The 27,664-nt window shown below is 43.2% G+C and overlaps 1 protein-coding gene across 1 annotated transcript in view; it reads left to right on the forward strand.

Moving 5' to 3' along the window:
• The first annotated feature begins 5,879 nt into the window (after window positions 1–5,879).
• Window positions 5,880–27,664, forward strand: part of LOC142582226 (folylpolyglutamate synthase, mitochondrial-like) — a 30,534-nt gene continuing 8,749 nt past the window's right edge. The window contains exons 1-10 of the mRNA XM_075691677.1: window positions 5,880–6,401; window positions 6,476–6,592; window positions 13,975–14,103; window positions 14,176–14,294; window positions 17,174–17,285; window positions 17,377–17,448; window positions 17,526–17,587; window positions 20,415–20,595; window positions 23,123–23,282; window positions 23,361–23,462. Coding sequence (XP_075547792.1) covers window positions 6,482–6,592; window positions 13,975–14,103; window positions 14,176–14,294; window positions 17,174–17,285; window positions 17,377–17,448; window positions 17,526–17,587; window positions 20,415–20,595; window positions 23,123–23,282; window positions 23,361–23,462 — 1,048 coding nt within the window. The 5' untranslated portion in view covers window positions 5,880–6,401; window positions 6,476–6,481. The remainder of the gene's footprint in view (window positions 6,402–6,475; window positions 6,593–13,974; window positions 14,104–14,175; window positions 14,295–17,173; window positions 17,286–17,376; window positions 17,449–17,525; window positions 17,588–20,414; window positions 20,596–23,122; window positions 23,283–23,360; window positions 23,463–27,664) is intronic.

Genomic DNA, 27,664 nt, shown 5'->3' on the forward strand with positions numbered 1-27,664 from the left:
TAGAAAACCAACGTAAAGGCGAATGAGTCGGAATTCGAGACATAATTCGACACGCAGCTGCGAGGAACGCCGTTCGCGGAAGCAGCGGCGACAATGGCGTCGTCAGGTAGCCGAGTCAGGAGACGATACCCCCTATTCCTGACAATGTGGCGAGAAAAAGAAAGCAATGAATATGGCGGCATTGAAACTTATATGAATCCGCCGCGATGGCTCAGTGGTTGGAGTGCTAAGCTACTGAGCCATTTCTATGAAGGCGAAATTCTAGAGGCCCGTGTACTGTGCAGTGTCTGTGCACGTTGAAGAACGCCAAGTGGTCGAAATTTCCAGAGCCCTTCACATTGGCGTCCCTCATAGCCCGAGTCGCTTTAGGACGTTAAACCCCCATAAACCATAAACCATTCCGTTAACCTTCGCATTAACTAAATTCTCTACCAGCACTTAACTTCGGCATGGACTATGAGACATGCAAGAAATTGACCGAAATACGACCTTCGGCATTTCAAACCGCAACATCTGTCATTTCCTTGTCATACCTTTCAGGAACGAGAGTGATTGGACCTTTGATGTTTCTATGGTTCGAATTTTTCTATGAAAACTCCGTTCACGTGTGAACTTATTGGCTGACATGTAGTAAATCATTTGCTTTTAGAGCGCAGCTCTTTGGCGTCCGTTCCTGGGTTTCGCGTCGTCGTCGGCGTTGTCGTCGGCCTCGTAACCAGCTCCGCCCCCCTTCATCCCCCCAGCGCTAGCAGCGACCGACTGATACCGCTGGATGCCGCTGACGCCGCTAGAGAGTCAAGATAACGTGACTGCATAGAACACCGTCGCCGCCATGCAGAAAGAGGAGGAAAGGGTCCCCCCCCCCCTGTTCTTGTGTGGCGGATAGGGTGCTCTTCAGTTGCCGACGCGCCGGTTATTTCACGTAGGCCCCGGCACGTCGACGAATACGTGACCAACTTCCCACGGCTAGACCTGGTTCTTAGCGCTGCGGAAGCGAGGGTATCATATTGTTTGTGTCGGCATCGGCGGCGTTGTCCCTGAAACCAACTCCGCAGCTGGGGTTGACTCACTATCGGCGTCAGCGGCATCAGCCAGTCGCTGCTATCTCTTCCCTCCTCCCTTTATCGTGTTGTCCGCTTGCTGCGCGCGCTTCTGCCCCCATCGTTTGCCGCTGGGTGTACACGCCGCCCCCCTCCCCCCTCTTCCTGCGAGTCTCCGGTTGTCAAAGCGCCGGCTCGAACTTAATTCCTTTCTTCGCTCCTCCTCCAATGCAACCCCTGTGCGGTGGCAATCAGAGAGCCAGATCGGTGGCGGCGGATCTGTATATGTGCACCGCCCGAGCCGAAATTGCCGCTGCCGTTCGCCCTGTGCGGTGGCAATCAGAGAGCCAGATCGGTGGCGGCGGATCTGTATATGTGCACCGCCCGAGCCGAAATTGCCGCTGCCGTTCGCCACTGCGAAATTATCTGCCAGTTCTTTCTGAGCCATGAGCGAGACGACCGATGGAAGTCCTCCGTCTGCTGCTGCTGCTGCTGCTGCTGCTGCTAAACGAGCTGCCAGAGCAGAGGCCCAGCGCCGTCGCCGTCAGAATCCAGAGGTGCGTGCCGCCGAAGCAGAAGCTTACCTAGTGGAGTCTTTGTTAAAGGAATACGTGTGAAAAATAAAAAAAAAAATTCTGTGAAAAATTCCTGCAGTTCGCGCCGCCGAAGCGGAGGCTCATCGCCGCCGTCGAGAGCAACCAGCCGTAAGCATACATGTGTTGCTCGATTTCTTTGCCTCAATCTATCGAAAAGGTGAAACAGCTTATTTGCTGCACTCAAATTTCGCATTAGGAAGTAACGTAATCGTCGGTAATTTTTTGTTTTCTTTCGTTTCGGTGAATCGTTGAACAAGAAGCAGCGGAAAAACAGCACGAAACCAGGCGATCACCGCCCGCCGCCGCAGAAGCAGGCGGGCAGAGAGCGGTCCCTAGCAGTAGGGTCGTCGCGCCCCTGGCGGCGGCGAAAGGCGTAACTCTTGGAGAAAAACTCCCATTGCTTCCGCGGCGAATGCGAAGGCCGTAAGAAGGAAAGCGCGCGCTCCCCTAGAGACCGGCCGTGACCAGACTCAGTGCCTGTCACGTGACGTTGACGTGAGCAAGATCCCGCCCACGATTTTAGAGAGCCTATTTAAAGGGGCTCGGCAATGTACTTTTTCACTTCATTCTCTTCTTGTCATCTTTCACCAACCTTTGAATAAAACGTGCAAGTTTTGCACTAGAAGTCGTCTCGTCCTTGCCTGGTCGCCATGGTCTACCGGATGTCTGCGGCCCGCCGACATCGCCACGCTACCCAATAGTAAAGTCGGTCGAGCTTCGATAAACAGGCGTCGCCACAACTCGGCAGCGGTGGGATATGCTACCCTGGAGAACGCAACAACTGGTGGCAGCGGTGGGATACGCTACCCTGGAGAACGCAACAGTACGCGCTGTAGTCAAGTTTGCAATGGAATATGAACCAGCCCGTACCCAAACCCTATTCACTTGCATCGACCCCTCACCTTGGAGACTTCAAAAAGTGCTGTTATGCGATACATTCGAACAGAAAATGCTATTCGATAATCTTTAATAGTGAATTCTGAAGTCGAATACGATCTGAATAGCAAATATCATTCGATTAAACTATGTTTCTGCTTCATTTCGCCTTCTGGCACGTTGAAGGAGATCGTCAGACAAGCCACGGAGACTACATAGGTAAAGACTTCCCGGTCTACCCGATTCATTCTTAGTACATAGGTAATATCGTTTCCCTAATACTGTTGTTCATACCAACGTCCAATAATTGCCTTGATTTTGTTTCTAGGAAAGTCGATCGGTTCACCTGCAATGGGGCTGGTGCAGCTTTTAAAACAAACACGCTTATTCTGGTCGGGTTTTCACTTTTTCGATCAGTGCATTTAGCATATTTGATATTTTTTCTCTTAAGTATGTGTCGTGTGGGATACAGGGTGTCCGACATAACTTGAGCCAAGAATTTAAAAAAGAAAGGCGCGTCGGAAGCTATTGAACAAAACGCATACTACTATTCGCAATAGGCTATATACTACATCAGATTTTTCCCCCCATAACTCACTGATTATTTAGGTTTAATTACCCAACTTTTTAATTATTGGCTGAGGTCCCCAAGTATGATACGCGGATTTGTAGAGCACCTTCAGAAAACCACTGATCGAGTTGTTTCCTTTTCGATAGTAATTTTTTCCGGGTTGCAAAGAAAGCCCGCGAAATATGAAAAAAAAAAAGCCACGTGACGGAAGGCTTGCGCAGTGGTATCGTGTTGCTCTCAAGCGTGCGTTCGGTGAACTAGGTCGGCTCCCGTCGAATGACGGCGAAAATGCATGCTGCTGGCCGAGCGCTACCAATGAGATAAAGAACGCCCTGCCGCTTCCTCGTCGCCAGTCACGATGCAGCGAACTTGAAAGCAGCACAATACCACTGCGCAAACGCTCTATCGCATGTCCTTTTTCATATTTCGCGGGCTTTCTTTGCAACCCAGAAAAAAGGACTACGTGAGACGTATCGTAAAGGATCGAAACAACTCGATCGGTGGTTTCTGAAGGCGCTATACAAATCCGCGTATCATAATGGGGGTCCTCAGCCAATAATTAAAACGTTGGGTAATTAAACTTAATGATTTAGTTAAGGGGAAAAATGTCTGAGTTACTATAGGCTATTGCGAATAGTATGCGTTCGCCTCGCTCCGCTCCACTTGGCAGGAGCCGTCCGTGTTAGGCTTTGTCATAAAGCACACGAAAAACGAACACGTAAAATACAGGTTTACTTAGTGGAGCTTCCGTCGATGGCGTGGCGTTGCAGTGCCGACGGGGTAGCGACGGCACTCGAAAAAGAGTTGAACCCACTGAGGGTTCGACTCCCACGAGGGTTCGACTCCTTATGAATTTTGATGCCATGAGCCATCTAAGGCTTTCGCCTTAAGATGTGCTTAATTTGCTACCTGATCAAAATTTGTGTAGTCGATGGCGAAAAAAAAAAACGATTTCTCCGTTCCCATGTATTTAGATAAAATCTATCGATCGTCAGTGGGTGGCTGCGGAAGTTCGTGTCACACGGCGTACGTTCGATCGTGGTCAAACCCGATCCGGATCGAAATTTTCGACCGCGATTGGCTCCTCGGTGCAAGCTATAGGAGCCAGTCGCGGTCGAAAATTCCGAACCGGATCGGGCTCCATCGCGATAAGAAGTGGCCGGGGGACATTTTATCTTATTATTCTTATTTTGCATAATGCTAACACACTGTACATTACAAATTAAAGTGAATCTTTTAAAAATTGATCATGTAAAAAAAAGAAAGAAAGACAGAAACAACTTATAAAGGGCTGAAACCACTGATGGCTGAAACCATGTGCAATAGCTCTCTCTCTCTATATATATATATATATGGCTAAAGGCCCAAAAACTGCTGCCACCTCGCGCAGAAGACAAAAAACACGACGCTTTACCACTCACCACGGCCAGCCTCGAGGGGTGCGCGCGCTAGCGCGCGCTCCCCTAGAGACCGGCCGTGGCTTTACGCGCAACGCTGAAACGAGACGTTCATTTGAGGCATCGCCAGCCGTTTGTGCGCAGGCGCGAGTATGAGCGGGCGAGAGAGAGAAAATCTGGGGGCTTTTGCTCTGCCTAGGTACTACGGAGGAGGTTTCTAAAGTTTTGTTCTGTGGTTTCTAGCGCGCGTTGTATTTGTTTGTCCCCAGACATGCCGGGATGTCGGACAGCGCTCAGTCACTGGCGCGCTGGCTGCCCGCGCGATGAGGCAGTGGGCGCGGACGCCCCTTGGTGATCGCCGCTGACTGGTGTTGGACGCTTTTCTCGTTGCGACGACAGATTGGATTTTCACAAGCACTGCTCCAGGAGGGCACATGTAACCGGCAAACGGAGGCTTCAGGAGAGCACCTGAGTAAAGCAGGCGGCGCAGGATCTCCAGGGCATCCAAGGTGTAGCGGGGGGATCAAAGCTGGAAGCAAGGCTGGCAAGGCGGCCCGTGGGTCGGGGCCGCGGAGGCCGAAGCGTGCCAGGGGGTGTTCACACACACAAAAAATTGGCTGTCCGCGACAGCGGACAGCCGATTCTTATGCAACCCTGGCATGCGCAGGCCTCGGCGTGCTCCGATTAACCCACGGACCAGTTCGGGTTCTAGCTTAGGTGTCTCCATTGCCGCTTTGGTGTCCTGGAGGCGCCGCCAATAATGCGAAATAATGACACGTTGTTACAGTTAGTAAAAACACGATTGAATAAATATAATTACGTCCGCGCCAACTTGTGCAAGTTCAGTACTACCGCGCCCCAGTGGCGTAGCTAGGTCGTCAGGCACCCGGGGCCCATACGTCTTCTTTGTCACCCCTCCCCCCCCACGGGTGTAGCCGGCGGAAAGAGGGGTGTCTTCAGACGTATATGACACCCCCCCTCTAGCCCCCTTGCACCCGGGGCCCACGGCCCCCCGGCCCCCCCTGTTGCTACGCCACTGCCGCGCTTTTTTTCAATATATGCGGCCCGGGCTCTACTACGGTCACTACTGCTCCCACAGAAACATCTGTGATGTTATTTACAAGGCACATCGCCGTAAGGCGCGAGAAAGCTATGATCCGCCACGACTGACTTAGCACGAGCGCCGCAGGTGCGCGACAGTCTGTCCGACACAGCGGTTGCCAAATCGGGTGTCCACTGCTTCACCAATTTTACAGCGCCGGCAGACAGCAACCGAGCGTAAACAAACTCGACCCCACTACGCAATGCCGGCACGCCTAGGGACAAACATCTACAACTTGCGCTAGGAAACCTCCGTAGTGCCTAGGCACGGCCGCTCAGTGCGTTTCCATTGAGCGGCCGTGGCCTAGGCAAGAAAAGGAGCAAAGGCACCCAAAATTTTCTCTCTCGCGCCCCCTCTTAGTCGCGCCTGCGCACAAGCGGCTAGCTTTCCTCTAATGAACGTCTCGTAACGCTGAGCACAGTGTTTGGGCGGTTTGGGCTGATTGGTTTGAGCACTTCCGTTACTTTAGTTGCTTCCTGTTGCTACCGTACTGTTACATAGTAGTGTGCAAGGGTACTGTCATAGTATACTGTTACTCCATACCATAGCCTCATAGAGTTATCTAGGAGGTTATGTCCATGCATTGGTCCATGCATGAGTCCATGCGTCGTTGTACGTGTTCTGTGGTTGTACACGAGGGCGTGATAATAGATAAGGCCGAACTGACGTAGGGAGTTGAGGAAATGTCGATTGTGGGGTGAGCAGCAGTCGACGATCACTCAGGGACGGGCTGGACGGGCGGTGGGCTAAGCAGGGAGGCACGTTTAGCACAGTCGCATTGGTTTGCTGCGCCACTTTTGGTTTTGCTGTGTTGGCTAGGTATGTAAGAAACCTGTCTCGGAAGTTGTACCATCCTACCAAACTCAGTTCTGCTGGTTTCTACACATGCCCAGTCTGGAATGAGAAACCTGCTCTGCCGCCTGATGATGGTGAAGCCAACTCATGTTAGAACTGTCTGTGAAGTTCCATCCAAGCCAAAATCGACCGTCTCGACTAAACGGTGCTATGAGGTGAGATCTGCAGCTGATTGTCACCCGGTATTACCTATGTGCGCCGGCGTGCAACGTCTGCGTCAGTCTACAGCTCGCGTAATACACATTCTGCTGGCACTTGCGCCGCTCCGTTTGACTCGCGGAAGTGCTTTTTGAAACGCTTCATCATCGAATCGAATCACATTTTATTTCGCTAGAGTGGTGATTTCTGACATCGCTGTGCGGAAGCTTGCCTATTGTCGTTTTGCACTTTTCACGAACTTACTGGGGGCCAGCTGCTCGGGCTTCGTGGAAAGGATTCGCGCCATGTTAACATAGTGTATTTTCCATCTCCGCTGTATGAGTGGTCAGCAATGTGACTGAATTCGTTTTCTAATTTGATCTGCAGTAACTGCGCCGCATGCACGATGCCAGCAGATGTACCACCATTTTGTAATATGTATGGTAGTACACCGTTTCGCAGCTTATCTTTTTCGATGCTTTACCTCAGAACCCCAGTTTACTAATGTTGACAATTGCCATTTTTAGTAATCTTCGCGGGCTTCTGAGGTAATCGCCTTTGTTCTAAAGTACATACACTAAAAAGAGAACAGAATTTATAACGAAGTGCTTGGGGCCTCCGACATCATTCGTTATACAAGTAAGTTTGATGTACAGAGAGCACACCGCACCACTCACAATAGAACAGGAACACAATTACTACTTCGTTATACAGGTCATTTCGTTGTAGAGGCAGGCGTTCGACTCTACATTCTAAAATTTATTGATGTATGTACAACTATAGAGTTGTGAAGTACGATGTATCCATATATTCTACTGTCCTTACGTGCTGAAGTGTGTGTGTATGTGTGTGAATGTGCGCACCACTTTTATTGCCTTTTTTGCTTCTGGAGCAATAGTTGCCCAAAACAGATTTTATTACTTCCACAGGAATGGAAGCTACATCAAAAGTACCTTGATTGAAACGATTACACTCGTCCAGACCAGTGAACACATGTATATCCCAATCAGAGGTGTGCATATGAGTAGCAGGACAGATATAGTAGGGATGGGAACATCCTACTGATCTCAAGACACCTTCTTACTGAGTTGCCACGTAAACATTATTTCATTTTTCACATTGAAGGAAGCTAATGCAATGTCTACCTGTTGCTAGTAAACCTGGGGACATATCTTGTTTCATTCCATTTTCTATTCTTTCCTCATGCATTGCACCAAGTGGTCAGTCTACACAATAACCGACATGCCATCCTTCGCAGTGTCTATGGTCTGAGCATGAGCTTGTGGCTTCGATTCCCAGCATCTGCAGCTGGCATTCCATTAGGAATGGAATGCAAAAAATGCTCATGTACAGAGTGGGTGTATGTTGAATCCCGTGGTTCAAATTGGTTTGGAGCTCTCCACTACGGCATCCTTCGTAACCCACTATGGAGTTTTGGGACATTAAACTCCACAACTTAATTAAAATTCTTTAGCTTAGAATAAGTTTCTTGCTAAGCACTTCAAAATAATGTTTCCATGTGCCGAGAATTAAGTCCTGTTGCTTTTTTGTGTATAAACACATTATTTTGTTGCTTTGTCTGTGTGTTGAAGTCTTAATGGTATATAGCAATGACCTAGGTCCGGTCGTTCTGGCAATCAGTGTATTGATTTTCCAAACAGTTATGTTTTTATTGCATGCAATCATCAGGGAATAAATATGAATTCGCTTGTTTGTTGTCCAAAAGTTGAGAACAGTTGTGTTATGTTGGTGCCTGTTTTCCTTTTTATTGTGCTGAACTTCGATTGTTTTTGTTAGTGATCACTAAGTACTACTGTATACCTCTTCCATGCATATTCTGCTGTTTTAATTGGTAGTCTCAAGAGACGAGTTTAACAGGACACTAAAGAGGAATATTAAGTTCATCTGTATTTGTAAGTTACACTACTCCTGTAAAAAAGTGCCTTTTTTGGCAGGAAAATAGGCTTCATAAGACAGAACAGATGCATAAACAAAATACGTATGGTGCTGCCACTCTAAATTTCCCACACCAGCAAGCTCCAACGTCACGGGTTTTTGCAGTATTGACTCCAGTATGCTCAATTTTATGTTCATAAATACAAGCTGCATTGCAGACTAAAGCAGCCAAAAATTCAATCTAATAAGCTTTGAAGACTTCTGTGTGAAAAACAACCAAAATACGAAAACATGGATGGAAATCCTTGACGTCACTTCTTTTGTTTAGACACATAAAAAAATTAGAGGAAACCTTGGCCTTCGTTTTCCCTGCTAGTAATCAACCCTGTTTTGTTAAATGGGTGAAAATAGATTTTGAAATAATTACTCTGAAATAAAAAACTCTACCCTTCTTAACTCGTTTGGTGTTGGTGTTTACTGTCCCTTTAATCAACACTATGCTTGTCTCTGACCTTGTGGAAGTCCTTTTTGTGGCTTTCAATGTGACCATTCTGTTTTTATGGTGTCCATTGTCTCCTCTTCACCATGTGGTCATTGCTGGTTGTGCATTATGTTATAACATTGTAGCATTGTTTAACTTGTGCCTGTGCTGCTCGACTAAAAATGTGTGTTTGGCTTTCAATGATCCACAAGCCAGTAATGGGCTGAATACAATGAAGACAAGGCCAGCTGTACAGCAGTCAGCCTGTAAAGGCTTGGTGCATCATTTAGAAGTGGCTAAATATGGACATTATTATTAGAAAATGAACAGGACATGACATATATTAGCTCTTTTGTGTCCTCAGGAGATATTCTGTAGAGTCCACCTAGTGGACTGTCCATTTCGGCCGCTGCTGATTGGCTGGGGCTGCTCGTCTCCTCCTCGCTCGTACAGCTGCATTCAATCAGCAGCGGCCGAAATGGACTGTCCACTTGGTGGACTCTTACGGAATACACCCCCCCCCCCCCCCCTGCTTGCTATGGCTTATTTTTGGAAATGCTCAGCCTGCAGTCATTTGCTGCATCTTTGAATACTGTCTGTAATTATATATATATATATATATATATATATATATATATACACACACACACACACACACACACACACACACACACACACACACACACACACACACACACACAGCCTATTCTAAGAGTTCTCATTCTTGGAATTGGGTGACAAGCGTCTGTGCAGTAAACCACCTCTTCTGGGTAGCCATGGTTATATTGCTTAGTTTTTGGCCGTTTTGCCATGTTATGTTAGTAAGATATGTTGCCAGAATTTTCAGTTCTTTATGCTTATTTTGTGTGTATTAACATGTACATTGTCATTGCTGTTTTACAGTATTTCATTTTTCATTTTCAGTACCAAGGTTTAGATTCTATGGTCAAATATTTATAGAGCTGTTTGAATAGTGAATTTTTGTAATCTAATCAATTATGAATATTAGAAAGATGGGGCTATAGATACAATAAAGTTTCCTGCAAAATTTACTAGTGGGAACTGTGGCTCTGCAGTTGTACTGCTACCATGGGAATGATGGTTAATACATAGATTTGTATAATCTTCTTGCTTGTGGAATCATTTGTTACACATTATCTTTCTACATCTCCAAGCACTCATTGTTTTCTAAACACAGCAAAGCAATTAGTCTCTGCTGACAGGCCTAATCGTTGTGAATTGTTCCATTTATAACACAATGTCTTGTTGAAAATGATCAGTTTGTAAAGTCGCAAGGCTTTTTGAAGCCTGAAGGACGAAGTTCAGACAAATCCACATATGTCCATCAATCCTATGCTGCAGGCCGAACTTCCATGCTTGCAGCTCCCGAAAACACTTGTGCCAGAGTTCCCGCTAATAATTTTTGTAGGAAACTTATAATAGTGAAGTGAATATAATAGCGGACTCCACATGCGCCATATTGAAGCCCATTCAATTGGGCATCTTGTAAAAATGAGTAAAAAGTAAAAAGTCGCCACGTGTACTGGGGTCGGTTCACTACTGGCAAGACATGATGTAGGGTGGTGTGAGACGACAAAGGGGGGCACTAACAGATGATGCAGCTTCTCCTTGTGCCTTGTTTTCTAGTACTATTGTATGTAATGTCTGGTCGTTACATACTAGCCGAATGTTCTGTCTCTCAGTGGGCACTGGAAGCAGCCTGTGTAGCACATGCATTGGCCTGTTCTCGTGGTGCAGGCAGGCTCAGGCTCCAGTTATACATTTGTCTATTTTGTTTTATAATAAAATAAAATATTCAAAGAATCAAATATCAAATTCTTGAACAATCCACTTTGCTTTGAAGCAGTAGTATTGGATTCATATTCTGAAGTATTTGCAGCCTCAATAGTTTCCAGTGAATGGTTTAACCACAAGCTTCTGGTCTTGTCCATTGACAAATTGTGTGTAGACAAAGGAGTCACTGCGACATGGTGTAGGAAACCACTTAGTAGTTTGGGTGTAACAGTGGTGTAGGCAAAGAGCAGATGAGCAAATCAACTCTCTACTACTTATTTGATAATCACTACTTCGAATGATATTCACTGGCAGGAAACTTTTGTCCAGTGCATGTCAACTAACTTGGTGCTTTTCCAGCATTTCTAATGGACTTGTTGCTGTCATTCCCTCTTTCCTCTTTTTTTTAATACATATTCTTTGCAATTGCTCTATCTACCTTTCCTACCCGCCGTGGTTGCTTAGTCGCTATGGTGTTGGGCTGCTAAGCACGATGTCGCGGGATCGAATCCCGGTCACGGCGGCTGCATTTCGATGGGGGCGAAATGCGAAAGCACCCGTGTACTTAGATTTAGGTGCACGTTAAAGAAGCCCAGGTGGTCCAAATTTCCAGAGTCTCCCACTACGGTGTGCCTCATAATCAGAAAGTGGTTTTGGCATGTAAAACCTCATAATTTAATTTTTAATCTACCTTACCTGTGCCCTTTGTATTGTTTTTCTCCTTGAGGCAGGTGGGCATTGAATCCTGTCTGAAGGCAGTTGCCAGCTGTCTCTGACTTGCTTAAAAATGTTTTTCACGTTGAATAAACTTTTGAAAACTTGTCCCTAAGTGTAAATGTCATCTTTCAACAAAGCTCACACTTACTTTCTCTGGTTCGCACCAGTGCACTTTGTCGTAATTGCACTAGAGGCGTCTGCAAGCTCAGTGACACATATATGCTATGGGGATTGCCATCCTCATATGCTAATAGGGGTGGCAGTAGAACACGTCATACTGCTACTGCATCTACATGATGCATCATTCTGAAGCTTGTCTACAGCAAGAACGTCAAGGAGAGACCCAATATTTATTATGCACAACCGTATGAAGGCAAGGAAAGCTTAGGGGAAATCATTTGCTGTTTTTAATTGAAATGTAGAAATTATAAGGTAAAGGGAAATAACAGTGGACAAAACATCTTGCTGTTGGTGGGAGCCAAACTTGCTTCCTACTCATGTGCAGGATGTGGGTTTGGGGTATGGGTTTAAAGCAACAAATGACTTCCACTATGCTTTTGTTGTCTTCATTATCTGTTGGGATCATCTGGTCTACAAGAGGGTTTTGCCAAGGTTTGCTTGCATCATTTGATGACTACAGCCATATGTAAGGTTGTGTTCCGTGCCTCCTGTTGATCATACTTTGTGAATGTGTAGCACGTCCATGTGCAAATAAATGCAGTTAGGTTGCTTCAGGTCAACCTTACTGTGCTATGATTAGTTTATGAGTGCCTAGTGACTGTGTGCTAAGCAAGTGAAAATGAAGAATACTAAGGTGTCAAGCTGCAGTTATTAGAGTAGTTTTTATTGAGCTCAAGGCTGATTGCACTCACCAAAAGTGTTTCAGTGTGAAGTGCATGTGTTCTCTATTATGCTGTCAGCTCTAGGAAAAATATGTTCTGAGGTGCTAGAAAAGTGCTATAATTCAATTTTATGCTATCATCTACATCATGAGTGCAGCAGAAGTTCAGTCGAAATCAAAAGAAACTTGCATGCATAATGAATGGTTGGGTGTAATTTGTTATCTATAACTTTCTTTAAACTTAAATTCTCTCAATAGTATTATGGCTCTAAAGAGAGGAGTGGCAACTTCAATTTACATTCGAAATGGCACTCTTGAGGAAGTATGATCAGCGTTGCTGGTGATGGAGATGGGGAGTGATTCAATTCACGTGACATATCTCCTCTTGAACGAATGAAAATACATGTTGGTCTGGCAGAATGGCACTTTTAAACGATAGTTGACATAAGGTGAAAGGTAATAGGGAGAAGAGAACAAGACGTGCTACAGCTGAGGGTTGGAAAACAAGATGTTATGAAAAATATCTAAGCAAAATAGTTTTCGTCTGTAAGAGAGTTCAGGTAGGTCAAGAGAAGATTTTATGGCAGTGATATTGGCAGTACTAGAATAGTTGGCAGCAACGAACTAAACTGAATGGCTTTGGATTGCTTCAAGTGCAGATCCAAGTATGAAAGAGTGAGGGTCCCAAATTAAAGAAGCATACTTGAGATTTTATGTAACTGTTCTTTCAAAGAAGCAGTTTTAAGGAAACAAAAGCTAAAGAAAAAACTTGTGCAAAAAACTGAGAGTGTAGTTAGCATTGTTAATCATGTATGTAGTTAATATGCACATTCCATGACAGATTGGTGTGATATGGTCACCAAGGTATTTGTAGGAATTGGCACAAGAAAACTGAACATTAAGGAAATAAAGAGGGGTAGTACTGCAGGAAATTCTCATTACTAGTAGTAGTAGTAGTTATTGTAGTAATAGTAAAACATGGAAGGAAATGAAGGGTATTGTAACTGTCTCACTTCCATGTGGACAGCTGTACTGTCCTGTGGCCATGGGAAGAATATGGGTTAAAAGAAAAGATAAGGGAGAGGAAAGTTACAATGAAATGGACATAAACTAAGGGAACATAAGTAAAAAGGGGCATAACTATATGTGTAACCATAAGTATGTCTCATTTTGCATTTGCTAACATTAATTGCACGGAACAGTGACTACACAAGGAAGTAATGCTGTCTAGACCAAATGAATCGGAGTACAATCATGTGGGTTAGTTATTTCATGAGGTTAGTTAGAGTACTTTCATACAATATGTTTGTAATGTCCTGTGATTTTTCTTGTTGAGGGAAAGTTAAGGGGAGGGAGGGGTGTACGAAAGAGCCCAAGCAGAGCTTGGGTTTTTGGGTACACTAAGTTACTTTGTATGGCTATTTGTAAAGCTCCCATGTGAATTGCAAGCAGAATAGCTAAGATGCCGGAACTGTAACTAATTATGCTGAATATTGGCCACTTTGTTTGCACATATCACAATGCTACGCTATAAATAATTGCAAACATGGTGAAGGTGTGGCACCAACTAGCACCACCTGGGAAACCCTCCAATACATGAGAAAAACATCATCATCTGTAAAAAGAGAGAAGAATTGAACACCTTCAGCGTATTCAAATGTGCCTTTCAGGATGCAGTGTATGCCCTCAATAACCTCCAGAGCAATGAAGCTACTCTGAAAAAATCGATGCAACACCCACCCAATGCATTCCTCAAGTCAAGGCGAATGCCTGAGCACCTGCAGGCTGTTGGGCTAAAGGTAAGTTGTGATATGAGCTGACCGCTTTTTGTGTGCAGGATAAGTCATACACAGTTGTGTGCATTGACACAGGTATCAGATCTTGATGACCTCAAGATAATCCATGTGGCTGGAACAAAAGGGAAAGGGTCAACATGTGCTTTCGCTGAATGTATTCTCAGACAACATGGCTTTAAAACGGGTCTCTACACGTGAGTAAAAATGTCTACCTATGGTTTGAATCAAAAGAAAGTTTACACCTTTTGGGGCATGTCTTGCCTCCAAACAATAATCATCTAACTGTCTTGCATTTCCTTTCTTGAAAACTCTGCGCTCACTACTTTCCTGTCAAGAATACTATGCCACAATGATAATGCACATGCCGTTTGTGACCTGGAAGTATTGGGTGCACAGTGTATGCAAGATGGATGATTATTGTTTTGGGAAAAGATAAGCTTGAAAGGGTGCAGACTTTTCTCAAGAGTATCCTTTTTGTTTTACCGATATCCCTTTAATTAAATAAGTTAATTACTACTGTAGAAATGCTATGGAATCAGTGATGACTCAATTTAACCTCAACACATGGCATTTATTTTGCAACAACCATTTTAGTACATAGGGGTATGAATATACCATAGCATGAGCTAGATCTGTTCACAGCCCAGTAGTTAAACCAAACAGAGCCTGTGCGTGGTGCTTGTACTGATGTTCTAGCCAGTGATGAACTAAATACAGTGGGCCAATTTTAGGCCCATACCCCTGGCCTGTCGATCTTAAGAAACTCTTGCTGTTGTGTCGAGGGAGTTGGAGGGTTGCAAATTAATTACCAAAGTAGCTGCAGCTAATACTGTTTTCAAGGACTGGTCATCTTGGCTGGCTCTCTGTAATGCGAGTGATTCTGCTCGTAGGCATTCTTAATATCATCTTTTCCCAGGCTGGGATTGGGCTCTAGAGACTCTGAGCCTGTGTACACTACTGGCTTGAGCTGTGCCTAGTCCTGCTGTATCCAGTGCCAGTGTAATGTAACGATTCATTCCACTTGATTCTATGCTGCTCATATCCACTGTTCATGGCCGGCTGATCCTGTTTATAATGCAGGTAGAGTGCCATTCTGACCACTGACGAAATGCAAAAAGGAATGGCATTGGCATAGAATCATTACATTACCCTGACCCAGAATAGTGGCTTATGTTCTGCATTCTGCCTTTTACACTTGAAACACTACTGTGGACACTTCCAATTAGTATAGCATCCTGTGAACAAGCATCACTTCTGATGAGCTTGCTGTTCAGAAGTTTATGGTACATGTACAGCCCAGCACGCATAAAAATGGGAGGGGCACTTAGGAGTATGTCTGTGTCGTCTACTGTGGGCAACTTGCTTTGAACATGCATAGATACAAAGGCTTACTGCCATTGCTCATGCTTCTCGCTCCACAACTCACTTTAGACATGTTCATTTTATTAGTGACTGTACCTTGTTACCAGGCAAGCCTTTGCAGTCTACTGCACAGATTGGCAATTTAGCAATCAAGCACTGCTCTTTTAGAAGCAAATTGTCTCAAGCCAGTGTCTTGCTGTAGGCAGTGCAAACACACTGTGCAGTGTACCATTCCCGTGCTGCAGGCAGATGTGCTGAGGGCTTTACATGGCTGGGGGATTGCATTAAGAAAGAATGAGGGATCATGTGATGGAAGTAGGAAAATGCAGGACTGCATGTGCTACATGCAATATGAGGCACTGTCAGTGTTGATGAGATGCTGATTTGCATTTCAACTGGCATAGCTAAAGAAACTTACCCCTTGTTCTCGGTTCACTTGTGCTGCATCGAAGTAATCGAGAAAAAGGAATGTGTAATTCTAGCAACACAGATGAAAGGACAATATGAAGAAAAAAAAAAGATGGCTACCATGGAAAACTCTCTCCCAACTAAAACCTTTCACCTACAAACCCACATCTGCATTTGCTTTAAAAAATGTAAGGAGAAGTGCCATCTTGCATTGATAACATGGTTTTGTTTCTGATTGTAGTGAACTGTAAACAGGCTCACAGAGGAATAGATGGGCCTCCTCATTCTGAGAGACTAACTAGTATGATAGTTTATTTTGTGAGAAAACCCAATTTCCAGATTTCCAAAAAAGAGAAAATAAAAATGAACAAGCATGATTTACCTATGCTACACTGACCAACACCTTTTACTTGTTTTGTTGCTCTGAGAACTTTCTCTTTGAGCAGCCTGCAAATTACCATTTTTGTTTGGCATGAAGCTTTGCAGGGCAGCTGAGTTGCAGAATTTTGCGAATTGTCTGTTATCTGCTCCTGACCACTTGTGCTTTTTATAAAATGAATACTGATTTACTGTCACTACACAGTTATGAGCTCCTACTTATATGTACGAATAGCAAGATTTCATTTCTCTGCCAAAGGTGTCAAAACAAGTTGCAGAGATGTTCTTTTTTTTCTGACAAATGCTTTGTGGGTTACTGCATGTTGGTTATCACTCAGAAATGATCGTAAACTGAAGTAACTGAAGATGTAAATAATTTAACGATAATTGGTAGCATATATCTTCATATATGACATTATATTGTGTGAAATACAGTGGTGGTAATTAATGCATGCTGAGGGATATAGTACTGCTGCTAGTAATACTGTCGTTATTAAATAAAATTTTGTGCAAAGCCAGGCATTCAGAAAATGGAATGCATTTACTAGAAATATTTTTTTTGCATCATAGTGTTTTGTGCAATGGTATCTCAAGTCTTGGTTAGATAACGGTGTTTTTCTCTCCTATAAAGTCATTGCTCACTGTTTTGATTATTGAGAGCTTTGTATAATTAGCTGTGGCATTGTATTAATTTGCTATGGCTGATCATAGTTTCTTGTGTGGAAATTAATTATTGCCCAAGTGAAATATGTGCCCAATAGCATGAAACATACTAGTAACTACAAAATTCTCTTGCCAATAGGAAACCTGTGTATTTTATATGTTTCACTTGAATGTACCGTCACTTAAGAGAATAGATTACTTAAGTATATTGAATTTCATTTAAGTAACGTTTTACTGTGTTTTTGCTGTTCTGCTGTGACAGTTCTCCGCATCTTGTGGCAGTTCGAGAAAGGATCAGAATAAATGGGAAACCACTGTCTGAAGATGCTTTTGCAAAGTACTTTTGGGATGTTTACCAGAACTTAAAAGCCAAGGTTCGCCAGTTTCTTACATTGAAATGCTAAAGCAGTGTGTGCTGTTAGCCGTCTTCTGCTAACCTGGCTGAACATTCTCTTACGTGGTTAGGAGGGAGCAAACATTCCAGCCTACTTTCAATTCTTGACTGTAATGGCATTCAAGGTATTCATCATGGAAAAAGTAAGTGCACGTTGGTTCTGCTCAGCCTGCTGACATGTTGATACTTAATTATGCACATATTTGAATGTTCCTTTCAGGTTGATGTGTTGGTGCTTGAAGTAGGTGTTGGTGGTGAATATGATTCCACTAATGTAATAAGGTGAGAAATTGTACAGGCAGTTATGCAAATGCTGCGACTGTTGCTTTTCTTGCTGCTGCTGGTTTTGAATTCAGATTCATACAGTTAAACCCTCCTTTAGTTTTACCAGTTGATAGGAAAATATCAAGAGCACAGTCACTCCAAACCTTACATCAGCACACTTGAAGAAAAAAAAGTTTTTTTAGGTTATTAAACATTAGCAGTGCTTCCGAGGCCACTGGTATTTGCTGTAGTAGTCTTTCTTTTCAATTTGGCTGTTAACCATGTTCCAGTTTTTTTTACCATGGAAAGCTTCAGAATTCAATCGGAAGTGGAGCTTTTGTTTGCAATAAAGCTTTTACTACGTGCTTAGGTGGTGTAGTGAGGCACTGCTGTAGCTTTTTTTTTGTGCACTATACCTAAAGAACTACTTGCAATTTACGCACAACATTGTCAGTTATTGTGCAAGCATGAATCACCTAGGTTAAAGGGATACTAAAGGTAATTTTATACTTCATTTATTTGCTTCTGAATATGTGCATCCAGATTCCCTGCACCATGGTTCGTGGGTTCTGTGCATGTTTCTTAAAAGATATGGGTGAAAAAAAAAAAAGAAAAGAAAGAAAGCCTGTCAGTACCTCACGTGCTCCCATGATATATTAGTCAACTGTGAGCAAAGAACTGGTAGTATTTATTACTGTAGGTGGTACCAGACTGATCGCAGCTTGGCTTGGCCTCATTGTCTTATCTAGCTCGTGTTGCACAATAGATTAGTGCACATGAAGATGCCTGTACATGGTGACTCTGCACATTGTTCTTGAGTGAACTTTTTTTCTGAGTGCACACAGAAGGCCGAGATCGAGTGTATTTTCTACTTGCCAAGAGGGATGCCAGCTGTCTATCCATTCTAGCGTGTATGAATGCAAGCTCTTTTGCTCATTCTTCCATAATGGGGCTTATCATGTATAGTAGATTCAAATTCATTTCCTAGCATGGATTCGAGGCACCACCTAATGCCCAAATTGTATGTATGCATCTCAAGAGGCTGCACTGAAACAAGCTCTGGCAGAGTTTTGCACGATGCCTTTGATCAGTGCTCCTAAGGAGACTGGTGCTGCTGTTTGTTTATTCTCGCTTTTCGTTTTTTTAAGCCTTACAGATACAAATATACAAGTGTGCTTTCTGTGAAAATGGAATGAAACTAGGTAGTAGGTTGCACTGATGTGGGCAACTCAAACATGAGGGAAGTGACCAACTACACGACTGTAATTGACTCATGACTTGCAGTGCTTCATGCAAGCACTGGCACAGTCACCAGCTCTCTCTTCTCTTTTGGCATTTTCTAAATGAATTAAATCTCAAGACTCTAACACATTGGTGTATCAGTGACCTATGCAATATAACCTGCGACTTATATCCAAAATTAAAATTCATTTCATCAAATTTTTGAGCATTATTTCAGTGGGGACTAAGGTGACTAAGGTGCAATAATGTTCATTTATGCCTGTGGTACACTTCTTGCCAATTTGTTTCATACTCCATTGTTTTGAACAGCACACAAGTCAGAGAGTTCTCTGAAAACGGTGATGAGTGCGACATAATCATTTTGATGCAAATTGAAAAACTTGCATAGCATGTTTGCCCTTTTGACTTCATTCTTCAATAGTAGGTATATGCCTTTCCTTGAGCGTGATCACAAACCTTGCATGTCAAGTGGCTTGTGAAAATGATGGTACTGACACTGTGCTGATGCGTACTGTGTTAGCATAAGACACAATTAAATCAAAACATTGCATGGTGACAGAGTAATAATCAGATGCCTTGAGTAATTTCCCCATGAGTTATTTTCCCGCTTGTACAGTGAATGTCGCACTTTGTAGCAGGAACTAATTTTCATATGTTTTGTGCTGTACACACTGCTAGCTGCTGAAGTGTTTGAGAGAACAGATAATCTTTAAAGCATACAAGAGGTATTGTGCAAATTTGTCATTAGTCACAAAGTTAAATGTAGCTGGAGTAAATGCACAATATCCTACCATGTCAGAACACATGAGTCGGAGTTATTGAGAGTACATGGAAAGAGAGGCTATAACTAGTTTTTATAGCAGTTTGTTAGAAAGGCCAGATAGCTCTTTGATAGGATAAATTCATATTGTTGAGGACATTGTTGGTGGCAGGTGAGGCAGCATACATCTCCATAGCATGTGACACTCGGGAGGCATTTTATTGGACTGCGTATTTCCTCTAGGACAAGCAGCTTCTGCCCGCACAAGTGCAAATCATGCGGTCTCCTGTTTATTTTATCTATGAAATGAACTGTACAAAACTGACTCTTCGCTGGTCAGTGTTTTGTCTGTGCTGATGCTTGTAAGTTGTCAGAAAGCTTTGGAAGCAAACTGGTCACTGTGATATGCACACACCGACTTAAGTGATCAAAGACATTTTACAACTGGCTGCATCCGTGTTGGGTGCAGCTAGTGATTCCTGCGCTGTTCTTGTAATGTTAGTGGCTATGGAGGCATAGTTAAAGCGCTGGCTCTGTAGCACTGCAGGTTAGCCAAGTGTGTGTGTATCAAACTTGGGAGATATACAAATAAACTAAATCAAAATTCCTGAAAGTAGCATGCAAGCATGAGCATTATCCCATAATCAGCAATAACAGCTTTTGCTTCCTGCTGAACCTCCTTTATATTTTACAACACTTGTGCGCATTTTCGACAAGCCACCAATTGTAGCACCAGCATTTCAATATTTTGCAGAATGAGTGACTGCCAATTTATGCGTATGTTTGCAGCATTACACAGTAAAATTGATAAATGTTATGTCTGCATTCCTTTTTCTGTTACAGGCATCCTACTGTGGTTGGCATCACATCCTTGGGTTTGGATCATACACGTGTGCTAGGCTCAAGCCTGCAGGAAATTGCTTGGCAAAAAAGTGGCATTTTCAAGAAAGGCTGCCCAGCCTTTTCACTTCCCCAACCAGAGGGCGCATTTGAGGTGCTCCAGGAGAGGGCGCAGGAGAGGGGGGTGTGTGGCACTATTTTGCCTTCAAATTGACCCTGTGGTTGCTACCGTAGTCCTGTAGTAGCTGCTTACTACACCTTATAGTGGTGACAGAGGACATGCTGTGATGATCAGATGTGTTCAACCACATTTAATTGCTGGCTGCGACAGTATTAGCTAACTTTTCTTTGGCAGTTTCACTGTTCTCTGGTTAACTGACAGTGAAACCATTTGTTCTCCTACAATTTATGAATTATTTGTAGAGTATTTTAATCTTTAAGAGTAGGAAGCTGTTGAAACTATGCATCTTTGCAGAAGAACAAGGTGGTGAGGGTGCCCTTCAAGTACGGCAGGTAACAGAAATAAACACACGAGATTTTATGAAAGCCGAAAGCATGAACTCTGTTGAAATGCAGTTCATTTGTGACTGTGAATAAATTTGCCATCAGTTGCATTAGCGGTAAAAAGTTGCTTATTAGAAAGTTCAACTTGCAGTGCTGTTTAACAACATTGACAGTATCTGGCGTGATTCACCAATTGCTTGGGGTTCCTGTTCTGTCTCATTGTCATAAAATGATTGACTTCAAGTTAGCTCATATTGAATATTTTAAGCTGCTCTACAAATGAGAGCATAAAAGCGGTTTAAATAAAGAAATGCCTATTTTGTGAGCTTGTGTTGTAATATCATCATTGAAGAGCTACATTGAAAGTTCAGTGCAAGCAGTTCTGATTTAAGCATATTAGCTCTTTCCGTACTGTGCCCATTGGACATAGTTAGCCTGCTAACTATGGTTTGGAACGCCGCTTTAAAGACCTTCCGCGCCCCTCAGACACATTGGCAGTTGGACAGGAAGGAGAACTCCATTTTTGTTTTCTAAGCAGTTCTATTTTTTCACACCAGGCAGTAATCTTTGAACGCTCTCCGAAGTTTTGCGATTGTCAAAGTAGAAAGCAAAAATGACCGCCCGCTATCGATGATTTGAAATGCAGCTTTCGAGACCTTATGCACTTCTCATGGACACACTGTGCCATTGGACCTGAAGGAGGAAAACTATATTTTTGTTTTCTAAGCGGTTCGATTTTTTCACGCCAGGCGGTAATTTATGAACGCGCTCTGAAGTAAAATGACTGCCTCCGGGAGCAGCACGCGCGCTTCGAAAGATAGCAAATGTCGTGATTCTGCTGCGTCTGCAGCTGATTTTATCAATGGATTGCGCAGCACAGAGTCTCGGGATGCTGCCTTTTCCTCGGACTTTGACTCTGAGAGCAACAATGACGCAAACCAGCCCGGAACATCGGCAGCTGCAGCCCATCATACCCAACTGTAGTGCTTGCAGTTAAATTTTTCTAATAGAAGACCTGTTCAAAAATTTCGATTTTTTTAATATAGTGCCTATTAGACGGCAATACATTTTGTATATCTCATAATTTTTGTAACTTATTTTTTTTAGTAGATACAAGCATGTCTTTACAAACTTTGTTAAGTTTTATCCCACAATTGTGATTCTGGCAATTTCTCTTCTTTATTACATATGTCTCGTTAATAAAACTTTTATGCATGAAAAGTGCCTTCATTCTGCTTTTTGTTTATGTATCACATAAAATATTGAGTGCAGTAGTTCCTTCAGAAAAAACAAAAATTGGTGTAACCTACAAAAAACGCGTATTTTCCACACGGTACGGAAAGACTTAACTTGGATAAAATGATATGTGCTATTTTTTTTTGAATTAATGGGAAGTGTCTTTAGCTGAGCACATCTTGCTGGATCATAACTGCAACCTTCAAAAACATGCTAGTGCATCCCTGATAAAAAGTAGGAAGGATAGTGTGACAAGCTTGTGAAAGCTTGATGTGCCTGGCTCTTCTTTCATCTGAGTGATATCCCTGTTTATCAGCCAGTGCTCAACAGCCATATCTTTATGGGCCTTTTATCTGTTCTAGTTTCTTGCATGTTCGTGTGTAGGAGTTGATGCTACATTTCTGCTTCTGTGTCCTCGTTTTCAAAGAAGTGAGCCTGTATGCTTTCTTTTGTTGTTCTGTTGCAAGCAGCACTTTTCGCTTACCTGTGTGAAGTTGGCTTCTTAAATAAGTAGCTAAAGGAGTAGTGTATGTACTTGGTGCTAATGTTGTTTTTCAGCCCTTAGCAGTTCTTCAAATTATATTGGCTTATAATGCAGCTTTGTTGCCCTTTACTGTCATGTTTGTCTTGTTTGTGCATAACCCTTGTAGTTCCAATGCCAGAAATTGAAATGCCTCTTGCGCATTATCACTTCAAAGTGCGACTTCCAGTAAGTGCACAGGTAGTTCATAAGCATGGTGTAGCATTTCATTTTGCATCTAATTTTATGCTGATGGTACATAGGTACATGATTGGTATGTGTAAGGAAAGCAGTGCAGCCCTCAACAAAAGAGATAGTGCAGAGGTTTTTGACCATTGCGCCTTGAAGATACAAACGATGAAAAACAGGTTCCATAAGGAAGAGTTCATGGAAACATGGGTTAAATCATTTGCAGTCCAACATTTTTTTTTTCATTGCTGCATTTTTACAGTGTTCACTCAGCTTAGCACCACCACTTCTGACATATGAATGCGAATTACCACTCCACCAACTGGGTATACCAGGGGAGCCACAGCAGGCCAATGCATCCCTTGCCCTGCAGTTGTGCAAGACTTGGCTTTCGAAACATTGCTCATCAAGCTCTGCAGTCAGTAAGTAGAAAGAAAGAGGTGCTTAAAAGTGCTTGTTTTTACCTGAGACTTGGATACACTTTTTTTTTTCTCCGACAGGAAAACAAGCAACAAGGGATGCTGCTCAACAGAAATGGCTACAGGACCAGAATTTACCTTTTATTGCTGCTCCTTTCCCGATATCAAAGTTAATGGCTAAAGGTGAGTTAGTGACACATAAAGTTGCAGTTTTCTGTCATGTTGTTTTCCTTTTCCCCCTCCGAAATTGCTGCACTTTATGCAGTGAAGCTGCATTGTGTGAAGCATGTTTCAAGTTCATGAAAGCAGACAAATGTATTTGAGAGCAGGAAATTGAGGAAGTAAGTTTGCCTTGCCAAGACCCCTTTGTTCAATGTACAGCTAACTTTGCTCATTTCGCGCATGCTGTACAATTGTGTTAACCGCCGTGGTTGCTCAGTGGCTATGGTGTTGGGCTGCTGAGCACGAGGTCGCGGGATCGAATCCCGGCCACGGCGGCCGCATTTCGATGGAGGCGAAATGCGAAAACACCCGTGTACTTAGATTTAGGTGCACGTTAAAGAACCCCAGGTGGTCAAAATTTCTGGAGTCCTCCACTACGGCGTGCCTCATAATCAGAAAGTGGTTTTGGCACGTAAAACCCCAAATATTATTACAATTGTGTTGGCTATGTTGTAAATTTCAGGTATTCTTCACAGCATTTGCTTTAAGGCACATTTTGTGCACAAATAACTGCGTCATAGCAGACATCTCTTGTCATTGTCATTATTTTGATACTGATATATATTACACAAGTTACAGTGACTGATTTTAGGCCATTTTACAGCCATGCTATATCTACCATTTGCAGTTCATTTCTTCATTTTGTAAACGATTCATTGAAAACTCATCACCACGTGCATGGCATTCTTTGACCATTTCTGGCCCTTGTGCCATGTTTTATGGTTCGAGGACCCATACATCATCATCACAAATAACTGCATTATGCTACACTGTGCAGAGAAATATGTTTGCAAAAAGATAATATTTTCTCTGCTTCGAAAAACATTGTTGGTAAATTTCATTTCACAGCATTTGTTACACTTGTTTGGCAGACATGTACTCAAGTGGGTTAGATAATGGACATTGTGTTGCATTTTAGGTGTGTAGATGTCAATGCACACTTGGGCGCCTGGATTGCAGCATTCTCAATCGTGTTTCCAAAGAGCAAAGCCTTCATGCCTGTCATAATAAAAGCTAAGGGTGTTTTGATCAGTGTTCTCTGCTATGTCCATCCTACATGTTATCCTTTATGACCCTACAGGACTTCTATCTTCATGATGACAGTGCCAATGTGCTGCTTAGTTTATGCTAGGTGCCATAACTGATTGCCTTTTTTAATGTGAAAGTGTCAAATAGCCCATTGAGCGAAAACCCGGCGGCATCAATAGCAGCGAAACTTCTCATTGGCACGCGCTTGGGATGTGGCGAGGCATTATAATACTGCTCAGCGGTGTTCAATTGGACATTAATGCTTTCGCATTCACGACTCATAAGGAGTGCTTAGGTATCCTAAGATTTTTCTTTTTTAATTTCTGTGATGGAAATGGGGGCTTCAGTCTTTTGAAACACAATTGAGACAGCTACAATATGAAAATGTGCAGTGACATCTTTTTAAAAAAAATATTAAATTTTCTTCGGAGCCCGGAAAAAATAACCATGAATACAACTTCATAGGGCGTTTCTTGGCATGCTCTACAACTTTTCATATATAACATTTGAAAGTTGTAATCATCATCAACATCAGGCTATCTTTATGTCCACTGCAGGGCGAAGGCCTCTTCCTGCGATATCCAATTACCCATGTCTTGTGCCAGCCGATTCCAACTTGCGCCTGCAAATTTCCTAATTTCATCAGCCCACCTCTCTTGGCACCCATTCTGTAATTCCAATGGTCTACCGGTTATTCATCTTACGCATTACATGGCCTGCCCAGCTCTTAATGTCAATTATAATATCGGCCATCCCCATTGCTCTCTCTCTCTGTCTGTTAATGTTATGCCAAACATTTTTCGTTCCATCGCCCTTTTCGCAGTCCTTAACTTCTCGAGCTTCTTTGTCAATCTCCAAGTTTCTGCCCCATATGCTAGCACTGGTAGAATGCATTGATTGTACACCTTTCTTTTCAGTGATAGTGGTAAGCTTCCAGTCGTGATCTGGCAATGCCTGCCGTATGCACTCCAACCCATTTTTATTCTTCTGTAAGTTTCCTTTTCATGATCAGGGTCGCCTGTGAGTAATTCACCTAGATAAACATACTCCTTTACAGACTCCAGAGGCTGACTGGCAATCCTGAACACTTGTTCCCTTGCCAGGCTATTGAACATTATCTTTGTCTTGTGCATATTAATCTTCAACCCCACTCTTACACTTCCTCTGCTAAGGTTCTCAATAATTTGTTCTAATTCGTCCCCAGTTTTGCTGAACAGGACAATATCATTTGCAAACCGAAGGTTGCCGAGATATTCGCCGTTGATCCTCACTCCTAAGCCTTCCCAGTTTAATAGCTTGAATACTTCTTCCAAGCATGCAGTGAATAGCATTGGAGAGATTGTGTCTCCTTGTGTGACCCCTTTCTTGATATGAAACTTTGTACTTTTCTTGTGGAGAATACTTAAAAATTTGCATAATTGATCTCACCTAATTAGCTACCTCATCACACTTCAAATAATATCCCAAGTAACTCACGACGACTATGGGTAATTTGCCTTGGTGCAAGTCACATGAAACACTTGGTAAATTTCTCGTAGTTTCCGTGCATGGAATAGGTACGATCAAAGAAAAAAAAGTTCTGGAAAGGTTGAACAAAACTTCAACTGCATTTGTGGACAGCAAGCATTAGCATGCTTCTGGATGCATATACATAGTAAAATAGGCTTCTGCTAAACCAACCCTAAAAGGACCATGAAAAGTCATTCAGCTTAACAGGATAATCCTTCAACATATGCTTGGATGGCAGTTACAAGAAAGAAATGCCTGAAATTAATTCAGAAGACAAATACCGAGAACAAGCATTTATTTGGTTCCTTGCGACTCATGGTAAAGTAGCTGCCCTGCAAGCAGCAATGGACCAGAAGATCAAGCTCTTGCAGAGATGGTAGTGCCACATGCTGCTGCTGTGAATATCCAAGCCTAAGCTCTTGGCATTTCCTTGACCTTTAAGATGGCCTTGTTAACAGGCAGACCGTCACTATGTATGTGCCACACTACAGGCTGTGGCCCAGTTTGATGCCAGTATGAGGCACTCGTGAAATCTCGGCTGTTGCGATTTGTTGTATTGTCAACCCGCAAGGCATGGCAACTAACCGAAATGTGTAACTAAAGCAATTTGTTGTGTGTAAAACTTTTCTACATTGCATCTATGAAGAACCATTTGAGCACGTCAGAAGCATTTGGCATATTCCGATGTTCAGCCCGACTTAGTTTTGACTTATTGGGAGACTACTATATATATGTGTATTGTGTTGACAAATTAAAGATCATTGAATAAAATCTCCAAAGCAAGCGTGATCAGCTGAAAAATTGGTCACGCATTTGGACCCAGTTATGCTTGCCATCATGGAATATGCTGCCTAGCTCAGGAAAATAGTAATCATGTTATGTTACTATGAGGTCTTGTAAATACTCATATAAGGCTGTCACTTCAGTGAACAATCCTTCAAGGCCACATAAAGTTTCGTTAAAGGGCCCCTGAAATGGTTCGGCCAAATTTTGTAGACGCGTAGGGTACAGCTAAAGTTGTTAATTCGCACCACAATTTGTGTGAAACGTCCCATATTAGACAGTTTTAGTGTAGCGTACGCTAAGCAGCGCACATATTTCACAGCTTTAGTTGGCCTGCGAGATCTTCGAATCTCAGAGGCCACCTGCTGTCATTGCGGCTATCTCCCGACTGTAGCGATAGGTGGCGCTGACATCTCGAATGTTTCTTTTGTTAGGCTTCAACTCATTCGAAACGAGATGCGATCTTGAAAATACCAAAAGGTTATCCATAATACTCTGTCGTCGAAGCGGCCTGAGACTAAGCGAAAGCCATTTACACAGTAATTTGCTAAGAACGAAGTGCGTTTTACAAAAGCAATGACAAATTCAATTCGAAGCGGGCAGCCGGGACCACCGCCATGTTTCACGCAAACTTCGCAACGGACGAACCCGCAGTGTGGTTGAACCCTGTACGTCCACACTGCGCACAAAATCTGTAGGTCAACCCAGTGAGCCTCCGCCTACCCTCCTCCTCCACGACGCTTCGCTCAATGGGTGGTGTTGCATTGCCACGGGCCCCCCCAGCATGCGATTCTCTTCTACACTTTCAGGCGCCTTCCTCCTCCAACGCTCGCTTCCCTTGG

This window comes from Dermacentor variabilis, chromosome 1 (genome assembly GCF_050947875.1).
Source record: "Dermacentor variabilis isolate Ectoservices chromosome 1, ASM5094787v1, whole genome shotgun sequence".
Classification (NCBI taxonomy): Eukaryota; Metazoa; Arthropoda; class Arachnida; order Ixodida; family Ixodidae; genus Dermacentor; species Dermacentor variabilis.